Source organism: Hyla sarda, chromosome 5, assembly GCF_029499605.1.
Source record: "Hyla sarda isolate aHylSar1 chromosome 5, aHylSar1.hap1, whole genome shotgun sequence".
Lineage (NCBI taxonomy): Eukaryota > Metazoa > Chordata > Amphibia > Anura > Hylidae > Hyla > Hyla sarda.
The window spans coordinates 270,330,726-270,343,469 of record NC_079193.1 but is presented as its reverse complement, the minus strand read 5'-3'; the positions used below and the strand labels follow the sequence as shown (position 1 = coordinate 270,343,469).

Sequence of the window (12,744 nt, the reverse complement as noted above, 5' to 3'; positions counted from 1 at the left end):
GGGAATTTGCTCATTCCTTAGGTCCTGCCACAGACAGAGGTAGCAGCAGGAAGCACCATGTCTGACTGGAAAGACAAGAAGTACCATGCATATAAAAGAAATATCAAGCACTCACCGATCTGTAGCATATACTTTTATTTGTCTTTACAAAATGATACACAAGGTAGTGGGGGTGTAGGAACAGAGCAGGGGTATCATAAGGCAACAGCCGTTTTGTGCCATTTATGGCACTTCTTCGGGCCTAAAGTGCAGTAATGGGAGAGAGGGCAGAGTGGGAGGGTTATGATGGAGAGCTAAGTGACAGCGATGCTTTTTCGGAATTGTAGTACTGAGCAACTGCTCAACCAGGAAGTAGTTAGAGGACATGAGGATTTTCATAGCCACAAAATAAATACATTTTTGGAGGTTTCAGGACTTTGGCCAACAGGTAAGCAATTTTATATGTTTCTGTAGTATATTTTTTTCCTACCAGATGTTAACTTTTCACTGGGTAGGAGATTCCTAACTGATCAGTCGAGGGGGACTGTTGAGACCCCCATTGATCATGAGAACACAGGTTGCTCCCCAGTGAATGGTTTCCTGTACTGGGCAATCTTTGTAAGTCCAACACAGATATAGTTTTCTATTATTTCAATGCTTTATCTCCAATAGTCTTCAGTACAAAAACTGTTATAGTATCATCACATGTACATAAAACATATATTCACCCAGGTGCAAGTTGGTCACTTTAGTGAAACATTACGGACACGGCATATGCATGGAAGTCCATTGCTCCTGCCGGAGCTTCAAATGTCCTCTTTCCCGTCCTCTCCTTTGGGGATAAGAAAAAAGAGCCCACACGCCTCCCAGCTCTGTCGGCAACGTTTCAGCATTACATCCCTTTGTCAAGCCTACAATAGTGCGCCCTCCACCATCTTACATAGCCCGCAATTCTCGTGAGAGGTACGTCTATAATTAAAAACACGCATAAGATGTAAAATTTTCACGAATTAACAAAATATTACAAAAATGCATTAAAGTTGCAGTGTTCATTAATACCATTAGGAGGAAGAGCATTCAACCTTGTTATCCAAAAGACTTCCTGTTGTAACAATTTCTTTTTTATATATTCATTATTCGGGCCTGAGATCTCTTCTAATACCATCCATATCAGTTCAGTCACGGAAATGCCTAGCGACACTCGTTTCCCCATATTTCTCACTGATACCTTCCTTCTCTGTTCTTTTAGCAAAATTATGGCTAGCACACTTTTATGTTCATTATTCCTTATTTTTACAGCTCTCATTGTTTGACCGACATATACCATGCCACATGGGCACTTTAGTAAGTACACTACGTGTTTTGTATTACATGTATACCACCCCTGGATGGGATAAGTGTGACCCGTCATTGGACGAGTCACCTTATCACCTTTGAGTATTCCACTTCAGTTCTGACATGAACCGCATTGGAAAGTACCTTTATTTTTTGCTTTTAAAAATGACAATCTTTGTAAGTCCCATAGAGAATGAATGAAGTGATGGATGAGCATCTACTGCTCCACTCACTCTTCTGGTAATCAGTCGGTGGGGGTCCCAGCAGTCAGCTCCCACTGATCACATGTGTTTCTCTTATTTTGTGCATAGGTTATAACTTTTAATTCTTTTTAGTGTTTATTCATGGCCCTGTGAGTTTAAAGTGGATTTCTGAGGAAATAGCCCCGAAATGCTATTATTACAGAAAATTACAATTCACTATCCTTTGCTGCATGTTGTCTTTTGTTCCCTTATGTAACATTAAGGGTCTATTCACACGTACAGTATTCTGTGCAGATTTGATGCGCAGGATTAGAAGCTGTGTTCAGTCATTGAGTTTACATTGAAATCTGCAGCAGAAAATCCTGTGCATCAAATCTGTGCAGAATACTGTACGTGTGAATAGACCATAAAGGGGTATATTCAAAGGATAGGGGATAAGATGGCTGATCGCAGCTGGGACCCCCCCACGATCTCCATGCAGCACCCACATTCTATGTGGGGCTGCGTCTCCAGGCTCTAAAACCTCTGGGTTTCCGGGATTGGAGACGTGCTGTAATACCACACCTCCTCGTGATGTCACGACCTGCCCCCTCCATTCATGTCTATGGGAGGGGGGGTTGCATGACGTCATGAGGAGGCGTGGCGTTACGTCACATCTCCAGTCCCAGAAACCCCGAGCCTGGAGACGCAGCCCCACATAGAATGCGCTGGGGCCCCTGCAGTCAGACATCTTATCCCTTGCCTGGAACACCCCTTTAGAGGGGTACTCCGGTGGAATTTTTTTTTTTTTTTTTTAAATCAACTGGTGCCAGAAAGTTTAACAGATTTGTAAATTACTTCTATTAAAAATGTAATCCTTCCAGTACTTATCAGCTGCTGTATGCTGCACAGGAGGTTGAGTTGTTCTTTTCTGTCTGACTCTCTGATGACACCTCTGTCCATGTCAGGAACTGTCCAGAGCAGGTGAGGTATGTGATGAGGATTTGCTCCTACTCTAGATAGTTCCTGACATCGACAGAGGTATCAGCAGAGAGCACTGTGGTCAGACAGAAAAGGACAACTCAGCTTCCTCTGGAGCATACAGCAGCTGATAAGTACTGGAAGGATTAAGACTTTTTAATAGAAGTCATTTTCAAATCTGTTTAACTTTCTAGAACCCGTTGATTTGTACCACTTTACCTGTATAAGTGACCACCACGTGATCGATCCTGATGAAAACCTTGGACACAAACTGCAAAACAGAAACCAATGTATCCAGGATTTACCCGGGCATAAAATGAGTGAGAAAAAGGAGAGTAGTTGTGTTTTCCTAATGTTTCCAGTAAAACAAATATTCCATCATTTGCAGTATGCTTTTTTTAAGCTCTATAAATACCTGAATAAATGTAATATAACCCCACATGGTATGAACATAGGCTGATGTGTGAGTTCGTACATCTCTGTGCGGTGCTTGTGACTGCTGTTCTATCTGGCCGCCGGCAGGGGGAGCTCTCTGGTTGGAGCTTTGCCGGGTCCTCACTCGCCCGCCCGCTGATTGGTTCTTCTCTTAGTAAACTTGGAGGTGTCATGGCGGCCTCCATCTGAGCGCTTCCTGTGCCGGTGCAGGATGTAGGTGTAGGCTGAAGTCTAGGCGCTAGTAGCTCTCAGCACTGACGTGGAATGCGGTGACAGATGTATTTTAGGGGGCCCGCCGTGGGTCTCACCTTCTGCTCTTTCCACCTGGCTTTTTTCCTCACCAACAAGGTAAATGCATGTCTGATGTGTGCGGAGGATGAGGAGAGTAGTCTACTGTGTCATGCAGAATGTGAACATGGTCTTACTCCTACATTAGTGTACTAGGTGACAGGCAGATCTATAGAAGCTTTACTAGTGCTTACAACCTGTCGCAGAACTACAATTCCTAGCCTGCCTGGACAGCTGATGTGGAGGATGAGGAGAGTAGTCTACTTTGTGACATATGTCAGCTGTGTCATGCATAATGTGACCATAAGGCCGGGTTCACACTGCACTGAATTCTGCATGAATTTTCTGCCAATTTACTTCAATGGAATTCCGCTGTCCCATTCACACTGAAGGAATTCCATTGAAGTGTATTGGCTATAAATTCATCCAGAATACAGTGCAGAAATTCTGCCATGTGAACCCGGCTTTAAATGGGCACTGTCATCATCTTTATATGTTGTACTACTAATGTAGAACAACATATTCCTAATATACTTTTTATTGATTTATTTTTTCCCCTAAATAGGGGTCTCCTTCCTAGTGGCCGGCTGCAGAGCTGCTGCCACCGCTGAATTCGGACTGATCCCAGCCGTGCATCAGTCCGAATTCTGTCAGCCAGCACTCGCTCCCTGCCTGTCAATAGGCCGCTCATCTATGAACACTCCCGACAGGAGCGCTGCATAGATGAGATAAGGGCAGAAGCCGGCGCTCAGCAGACTTCAGTGACATCGCGCCTGCTGGGGAAGTCCGCTTCCTGCTCAGCCAGGGTAAGCAGCGTGAGAGGCAGAGAAAAAAGACTTCAGAATGTAGGAAAAAATATTAGGTAGGGGCAATAAAAAAATAAAAAAACAAAGATGGTGGGAGCTACTCTTTAAGTGTTCTAGGTGATTCCAGCTGTTGCAGGACTAAAATTCTCAGCATGACAGCTGATGTAAACCAGATGCGTGCGGAGGATGAGGAGAGTAGTCTACTGTGTGACATGTCAACTGTGTCATGCAGAATGTGAACATCAGTGTACGAGGTAATTCAGCTGTTGCAGGACTACAATTCCCAACTAACCCGAACAGCTGACACTATATCATACATCAAAGTCCACAGCATGTCAGTTTGTGTGCAAAAGATTAAGGACCAAGGTGCACAACATTTCCAACATTTTTAGCTCTGTGGTCTAAAACCAGTGGGCCTCCTGTTGTTGCAAAACTACAATTCCAGAGTTGTAGTTTTGCAGCAGGTTGGAAACCACTGTTTTAGTTGTTCTGTGGCTCACACTTAAAGGGGTACTCCGCCCCTAGACATCTTATCCCCTATCCAAAGGATAGGGGATAAGATGTCTAATCACAGGGGGTCCCACCGCAGGGATCCCCTGTGACCTCTCCTGCAGCTCTGCTATATGTACCTGCAGCCTGGAGATCTGTCCCTCGCAAGATCAGCTCCCATCTTCCCTGAATTGCACACTAGAGGCGGGCCCGCCGACTGAGCGCTCACATGACCCACGACTATGAATGTTCAAATCGAGCCGGCGGGCCCGCTATTTCATAGTCTGGTGGCACTGATGGCAGACCCCTCACTAATGCTGATTGTCGGGAAGTCTATACATCTATACCTACATGTTGAATTGTATCATCTCCTGGCTTTATTTTCATGAATGTTTTTTTTTTTTTTTTTTGTCTTATTAGATTTTTGATGTTCTAACGTATTGATGTCTGTCCAATTAACCTGGTCTTTGTTTTCCAGTATGTTCTGTCTATTCTGAAATTTACCTACCCTACCCTTTTTCAAGGGTAAGTATTTCTATCTGTATGGAACATTTACATAACATAAATACCACTGATATTCTCAGATGGGCCCCTGCATGCTGAGGCAGGTTTGCATGATCAAGAGAAAGTATTGTTCAGTACTACTGGGTGCAATTGGACTCACTAGTCTGATCTTTAGGGTCTATTCACACATACAGTATTCTGCACAGATTTGATGCGAAGGATTTCAAGCTGTATCAATAGCAAAGAAGAGAGAGACAGCCTGGCGCTGCTTATTCACACACCTGTGGACTTCCTTATAGTATGACACTATGTTGCAGTATCCAGGTGTATGCATAAGTGGTGGTGGTGCTAAGCTTGCGTGGTGGTGGTGGTGCTAAGCTTGCGTGACTGAGCACAGCTTGAAATCGAAATACAGAAAAAGAAAATGACTCAAGCGCACTTACCACGTTTGTTGCTTCTTCGGTGCTCTTTATTTCATGTCACACAGACAGGGTGCAGGATTGCGACACAAGGGAGGTGTTTCAGGGCTACGGACCCGTCTCGCGCTACAAGCGCTTTATAAGGCCCCTCCAGCGTGAGTCTCCCTTTTTCCCCTCCCAGCAGTACCTAGCACTGGAGGGAGGTTAACCCCACCACAGCTGGACCCGGTTCATATATGGCGCAGTGGATCTATGAAGTGAGCTCAGGAGATGAGCTCGCTTCATACTATCTAATGCCGGACATCACCGATCTGGGTGATGGCCGGCATTAGCCCTTCAGATGCTGCGATCAAAGTTTATTGCATCATGTAAAATGCTGAAAACACATGGAGGTAGCTCAAGGGAGCTAATTGGAACACCTGTGGCAAAATCCGAGGGGTCCCAATCAGCTAAGAGGATGGGCAGAGGTTCCCTACCTGCCTCTGGCTTGTCTGATCGGCGCTTCAATAAAGCAGGCAGCCTCAACAGTAATGAAGCGCCGATAACAATGATCAATGTTATGCTATGACACAGCATTGATCAGTGTCTGCAACAGTAATGAAGCGCCGATAACAATGATCAATGTTATGACACAGCATTGATCAGTGATCACAAGATTGCAAGTAATATTCTCCATCACAGGTTTTTCCTAACCATGTGTCCCCAGCTGTTGCAAAACTACAGAACCCAGGATAACCGGATAGCAGATCACTGCACAAAAAATAAGCCCTCATCCAGCCCCATATGGGGAACAGTGATAGTTATATGGGTCAGAAAAGGACAGAAAAAAGTTGCCAAATTGCTTCCCCCGCCCCACCCCCCCCCCAATCTGTCCCCAAAAATATATTTATTTATGTTTTGTTTCACCATAGATTTTGGGGTAAAATGAGTGATGTCATTACAAAGTACAATTGGTGGCGCATAAATCAAGCCTCATATAGATCTATAGGTGGAACATTATAAGTGTTATGGCTATTAGAAGGCAAGGAGATCAGTCCACATCATTAGCATTATTTGCACCCAATGGGTGAGATTTATCAAAACCTGTCCAGAGGAAAAGTTGCTCATAGCGACCAATCAGATCGCTTCTGAAAAATGAAAGTGATCTGATCGGTTGCTATGAGCAACTTTTCCTCAGGACAGGTTTTGATAAATCTCCCCCTATGTCACTTCTGTCCTTTTAAACAGCAATAATTTAATATTCCAAAACATAACTGCAATATGAAAAAGCTACACTGACCAACATCCTTTCATGTGTCATATTATATCTGTACTATTAGACATGAAAGGTTTTAACTTGGTAAATAAATCTTATAACTTGGGATAACCCCTGTATTTGTTTATGCACTGTATTTTTCTTTGTAAATTAACAAGCAGCATGTACAAAATATAGAGTTGTTTAATGGGCAGTAAAAAATCTGATGCTCTTAGTTTGCCCGTGTTGGCATGAGTGTTTTACGCATTTCTTCTTTTTCTAGGTGGCAGACTTTAGTGGGTGGCGTCTTTCTTCACATATGTTGGAAGCTAGGCTGGGTGGAGATTAATTGCAGTTCAAGGTAAAATGCTCTTTCTCTTTGTACATTACATTGTCTGGAGCCTTCACTTGTATTTCTTCATGATCATTGTGTGAACAAGATATCTGCAAAATAATCCGAACAAGTGAAAATCCAGTATGAAGAGGAAGTTCCACACCAGCAGAATTTTCTAATGGTGTTGTTTTATTCAAATCACATATATAGTCAGCAAATATTTTTTTTCTTTCATTAAAGGGGTATTCCGCCCCTAGACATCTTATCCCCTATCCAAAGGATAGGGGATAAGATGTCAGATCGCCGGGGTTCCGCTGCTGGGGAACCTGGGGATCGCGGCTGCAGTACCCCGCTATCACTGCACGTAATGACGGGCAATACAGGGCCCGCCCTCGTCAATACAAGTCTATGGGAAGGGGGCGTGGTGGTCGTCACGCCCCCTGCCATAGACTTGCATTAAGGGGACGGGCCGTGATGTCATGAGGGGCGGAGCCATGACGTCACGCTGCTCCGGCCCCTGTATCGCCCGTCATTACGCACAGAGCGAACTCGCTCTGTGCAGTAATGATGGCGGGGTGCCGCAGCGGCAATCCCCGGGGTCCCCAGCAGCGGGACCGCGGCGATCTAACATCTTATCCCCTATCCTTTGGATAGGGGATAAGATGCCAGGGGCGGAGTACCCCTTTAAGGCTGCTTTCACACTATAAAAATACTTCCGTTATAAACGTCAGTCATAAAAATCTTGAAAATCGTCCGTTAAACGACCGTTAGAAAAATCCCATAGACTATAATGGGATTTTCTAATGGCCTTTAGGGATTTTCTAATGGTCGTTTAATGGCCCATTTTCAAGATTTTTATGACAGACGTTTATAACGGAGGTATTTTTATAGTGTAAAAGCAGCCTAACAGTATGGGAGGTATTATTCAATCCCTATATGATGGTGAAGTGTACTTCTGGCATTTTAGCATTTCTCAGATGTATAGCAAAAATATATATTCACTAACATTATGGAGGTATTATTCAGTCACTAAGGTGGTAACTAGTTGTCATGGTGTGGCTGTATTTTTATTTTTTATCCCTTGTATTGTCAGTATACAGGATTTGATCAGTAATATGTTTTCTCCTTCTTTACTGTAATTACTTGTAATATTGGTCTCGGCATACTGGTGGTGTTTGGTAATTGTATGATGTATTATTGAGGACATTTTTTACCTATGTTAATGTTATATATCTTGCACACTTCCAAAGAGGTTGCCTAAAAACAAAGCTTTGTCATCATAACCACTTAAGAGAAAAATCCAAAATCTATAGCATTTAGGCTGTTTAGCAGTGTACCTTGGCAGGGTGTATTGGAGGTATCAAGTCACCATGATGCTCCTTCCTTTTTTTTTTTTTTTTATTTGTGCATTTTTTACATATCCTTCTATCTTTAATTAGTGAATTAGTATTTTAATAAGTCACAGAAAATGTCTGATTTATTATATACCCAGCTATTCACACTTTATTTTGACTTATTATGAGTCTGGTCCAGAATACACATAGAATATATAGATTGAAGGCATCTGTCAGGAATTCCTCCCAGCATGTGCCTTAGGTATACTGTGGCATCATACAATCCTTGATTATAAATAGCTACTGTTTCTTATGTTACTGAATACTTCTGTATGTACTGCTGAAAAAATGGTATACTTCTGTATTCCTCTGAAAAGCACTCTGCACTTCAATAGGCAAGGAGTGTGATGTGATGTTGCCTTATTTTCCCCTCTGCACAGTATTTTTTACTGCACTGGCACTTTCTGGTTTGGCGATTGCCACAGCATTATAATGTGTGGCTATTGCCTCTTTATACCTTTTTATATACCGTACATAAGCGCTTTATTTATGGGGTTAGTCATTTACCCTTTTGTGTTGCAAGTAATTGTTTTGCAGCATTTACTAGATATGTTTTATACATAAAATATACGGTATTTTTATTTATTTATATATTTTTTGCTTTGTAGCCACCAGTTTTTCTTTTTAGCCACTACTTTTTTCTTTTTGTGGTTACTGTAATTTTTTTTTGATTAGGTTTGTTTTTTTTTATTTTATTTTAAATTTATAATATTTTCCTCTAATAAAGATTAATAATTTTGATTAAACTTTGTTTCCGGAGGTCATTCTTTCGTGTTTTAATATACTCTGCTGTACAGGTGAAATGAAAGTGGTATACCTCTTCTCAATATGAAAAGGATAGCCCCAGGGGATCTGCTGTGCCTTTCTTTTTCAAAGCTGCCTTTGTTCTGTTACACACACATATATATATATATATATATATATATATATATATATATATATATATATATATATATATATATATATATGCACCTAGTGACGAAACCTTTAGGGTACGTTCACACGTATGCAGATTTGATGCATAGGATTTTCTGCTGCAGATTTCAGTGTAAACTAAATGACTGAGCACAACTTCTAATCTGCAGTTATAAATCCTGTGCATCAGATCTGTGCAGGATCCTGTACGTATGAACATACCCTTAGACAGACAGAAAATGAGATTAAAAAAAAAACCAAAACCATAACATGCTAATAAAGGGGACAAACTAACTAGAATCACTTAATACAAGTTATGAAGGTCACTTCTTAAAATTCTTTAAGAAGTGACCTGTCTTTAAATAAACTTTCCTAAACTAACTCGGGCTATGTTCCCTAACTACACCTAACACCCACATTTTTTAAGAGCTTTAAACAGCTCTGTTTCATACCTTTTTCTTCTTGCTCACATAGAGTGAGCATCCAACAGGAGGAAGGGGGGCGTGCCCCAGCAGACGATAGGTCACTGAAGCCTGCTGGGGGGGACCGCTTCCACCCTCACTTCACGCTGGCCCGAGGGAGTCTGGACCAAGGCGGAGCAGAGGAGAAGCTGCAGGCCGGCACGGAAAATGTGAGAACTTCTTCCACAGCTCTGTCACCTGTCTCCAGCCGGCCAGCCATGTCTGCAGCGCTGTGCTGGTCACGTGTCCCGACTGCAGTCTGAGATTTCAGACTCCTGCCAGGCCAGTAAGAGTCAGAAATCAATAAGTGACTAGTGGCCTGGACCTGTAGGGAGACCCCCTAGTGGTGCGTTTTCCCAATGGAAATGAATTATTTTTTTTAATAACATATTTAGAAACTTATTAGAACTTGCTTAGCAACATATAAAAACTTTTTTTAATGACAGGTACTCTTTAACTTAGGTGAATTATTTTGAGGATGTTTCCATTATAAAGTTAAGATCCAAAATTCCTTTAGAGGACTTACTCCCATTCATCTAAATAGGGCTAATCTTATTCACCCTCTAATAAGGTGTTCAGTATATTTCAGTTTTTGGCACTATAGTTTCCTATTTTTAATTTTTTTATTTATTTATTATTATTATTTTATATAGATAGATAGATAGATTTCAGACTTGTGCTGGAGTCCTTAATCTCAGACTGCAGCCGGGACACAGACAAGCTCAGCTGGCAGCTCTGAATCTTCTCCTCTCTATTTACAACTGCATGTGCAGAGAGAAGATCGGAGTTCAGATAGTAAAATGAATGAGGGCATGCAGTAAGGCAGAGTATGCCCTGGAGTGGTATGAGCACAGTGCTGGCTCCTGCCTGTCTGACAGGCAGGGAGCAGTGCTGAGCTTGTCTGTGTCCTGGCTGCAGTCTGAGATTTAGGACTCCAGCATGAGTCTGAAATCTATAAAGAAAGAAAGAAAGAAAAAAAAAAAAAAAAAAGGGCTTGCAGCCAGAACTGGTAGGGAGACCTCTAGTTGTCATTTTTTCAAAGTGAAAAATTAACTAGAAAGAATCATATTTTTAAATAACATGCAATTGGAAAGATATTCTGCATACATTAATCTATAATATATCAAAAGTTTTTTTTGATGAAAGGTACCCTTTAGGTGTTTCACAGGAATAGCAGCAAAGTGGAGGAGAAAACTCAATCGCCTCCATTTTCAGCACTAACATGTTCTTGTAGCCCCGTTTTTTTTATTTTTTTATTTTTTTTTACTAGGGTTAAAAGGAGAACACCCCCCCCCCCCCCAAAAAAAAAAAAAGAATTTGTAACCCAATTTCGGAAACTACACCCCTCAAGTAACACGGGTTACAGTTAGCCTTAATGACCCACAGGTGTTAGATGATTTTTTGTTAAAGTTGGACATGAAAATGAAAAATTTGATTTATTTTTCACTAAAAAGACAGTCTGGGCATGCTGGGAGCTGTAGTTTTGCAACTGCTTAGAGGGAGATCATTTACCTTCCGCAACAATGCTGCCACCACTGGACCTCCGCACACCCGCCGCTCCCCCCCACTGGGTACATCCAGACTTCAGCTGATCAACCCGCGCAGCGCCACGGGAGTGCATTCTGCGGGAAGGGGTTAAAGGGGTAGTCCAGTTTAAGTAAAACCTAATTAATTTATTTAATTCCCTCATGTAATGATAAATATTTCTGTGTGTGTGTGGTAAAGAGCCGTGTGAAGCAGAGTTATGTCTATACAACAAATCCCCAGTATAATCCACCGCCTATTGAAATGACAGCCTCAATATAGCTCCATTTCAACTGTTATATAAACTGTAATAGCTTTCTGGGAATATGCACTTATAATTAAACAGCTTTTTTTTTTATTTTTTATTAACTTTATTTTATAGTTTTTTGCCATACAAAAAGAAACTAAAACCCTTCACTATAACCTTAATTTGCAAAATCTACTTTTATATCTTAGGCTTCATTCACACTACTGTTATGCCCCATTAATAACTGCCGGCAAACTATTAAATTTTTATTTTTTTTTGGGAGTTTGACGGCTGTCATTTTGACAGGCCGCAATGGAAAACAACTGGTCCCGATGGACCTCGTAATAGTCAATGGGGTCTGTCGGGCGCCGCTATTTTCAGAGGGAATAGCGGGAGAATAAGGCGGTGCAAGCACTATTTTATTTTCTCCTGCTATTCTAGCAGGTCATAACTGTAGTGTGAAGGGGGCCTTACCAGTATATTACAATTCCTTGACTAATATCATCTCCATTACATTTTTTACCCCTTCCTCTTTACATAAAATCCAGTTTTTTACCTGGGACCTGCACCCTCATCCAGCTTACGTTATTTAATTTGTCAGTTCTCCATCTTTATTCATTAGCTAAAAGAAAGAAAGATAAAGGCAAAGATACAGACCCTCATTTACTATTGCAAACCCAACATGTTTTGTCGAGTTGTGCGCCAGATTGTGGCATTCCGCCATAAATTCTGTCTGCGCCAGAATTGTAAAAAAAAAACTAACTCTCCATTTTTCTAAGAAAACCTGAAAAAGGGGCATGGCCGCTGGGAAAAGGGGACGTTTTCTCCGAAAAGGGGCATGTTCCCGACATTTTCACAAAAACCCAACATATTTATTAAGGTTTCCACATAAATTTGTGGAGGATTTGGGCTGAGGAAAACCCTACAGATCAGAGAAGGTGTAAAAAAAAAAGCAAAGTGTAGGGAAAGTGGAAAATGTAGGGAAACCTTAGTAAATACAGTGGAAAATAAATTGTAGGGAATTAAAAACCACAAAGAAAACTACACAACACTCTTAGGCTGGGTTCACATCACGTTTTGTCCCATACGGGACCGCATACGGCAGGGGGAGCTGAAAACTTGCGGTCCCTTATGTAATTCTTTTCAATGAGTTGACCGGAGTGAAAAACGCTGACTCCGGTCGGCTCATTTTTGCCCCGTATGCGGTTTTCCACCGG

General features: G+C 41.7%; 1 protein-coding gene across 14 annotated transcripts in view; it reads left to right on the top strand.

The window, feature by feature from the left end:
• Window positions 1–3,040: 3,040 nt before the first annotated feature.
• Window positions 3,041–12,744, top strand: part of TMEM241 (transmembrane protein 241) — a 194,884-nt gene continuing 185,180 nt past the window's right edge. For all 14 annotated transcript variants that reach the window (XM_056521710.1, XM_056521714.1, XM_056521708.1 and 11 more), the window contains exons 1-3: window positions 3,041–3,260; window positions 4,974–5,020; window positions 6,936–7,013. In XM_056521710.1, the coding sequence (XP_056377685.1) occupies window positions 3,189–3,260; window positions 4,974–5,020; window positions 6,936–7,013 (197 nt within the window). In that variant the 5' untranslated portion in view covers window positions 3,041–3,188. The remainder of the gene's footprint in view (window positions 3,261–4,973; window positions 5,021–6,935; window positions 7,014–12,744) is intronic.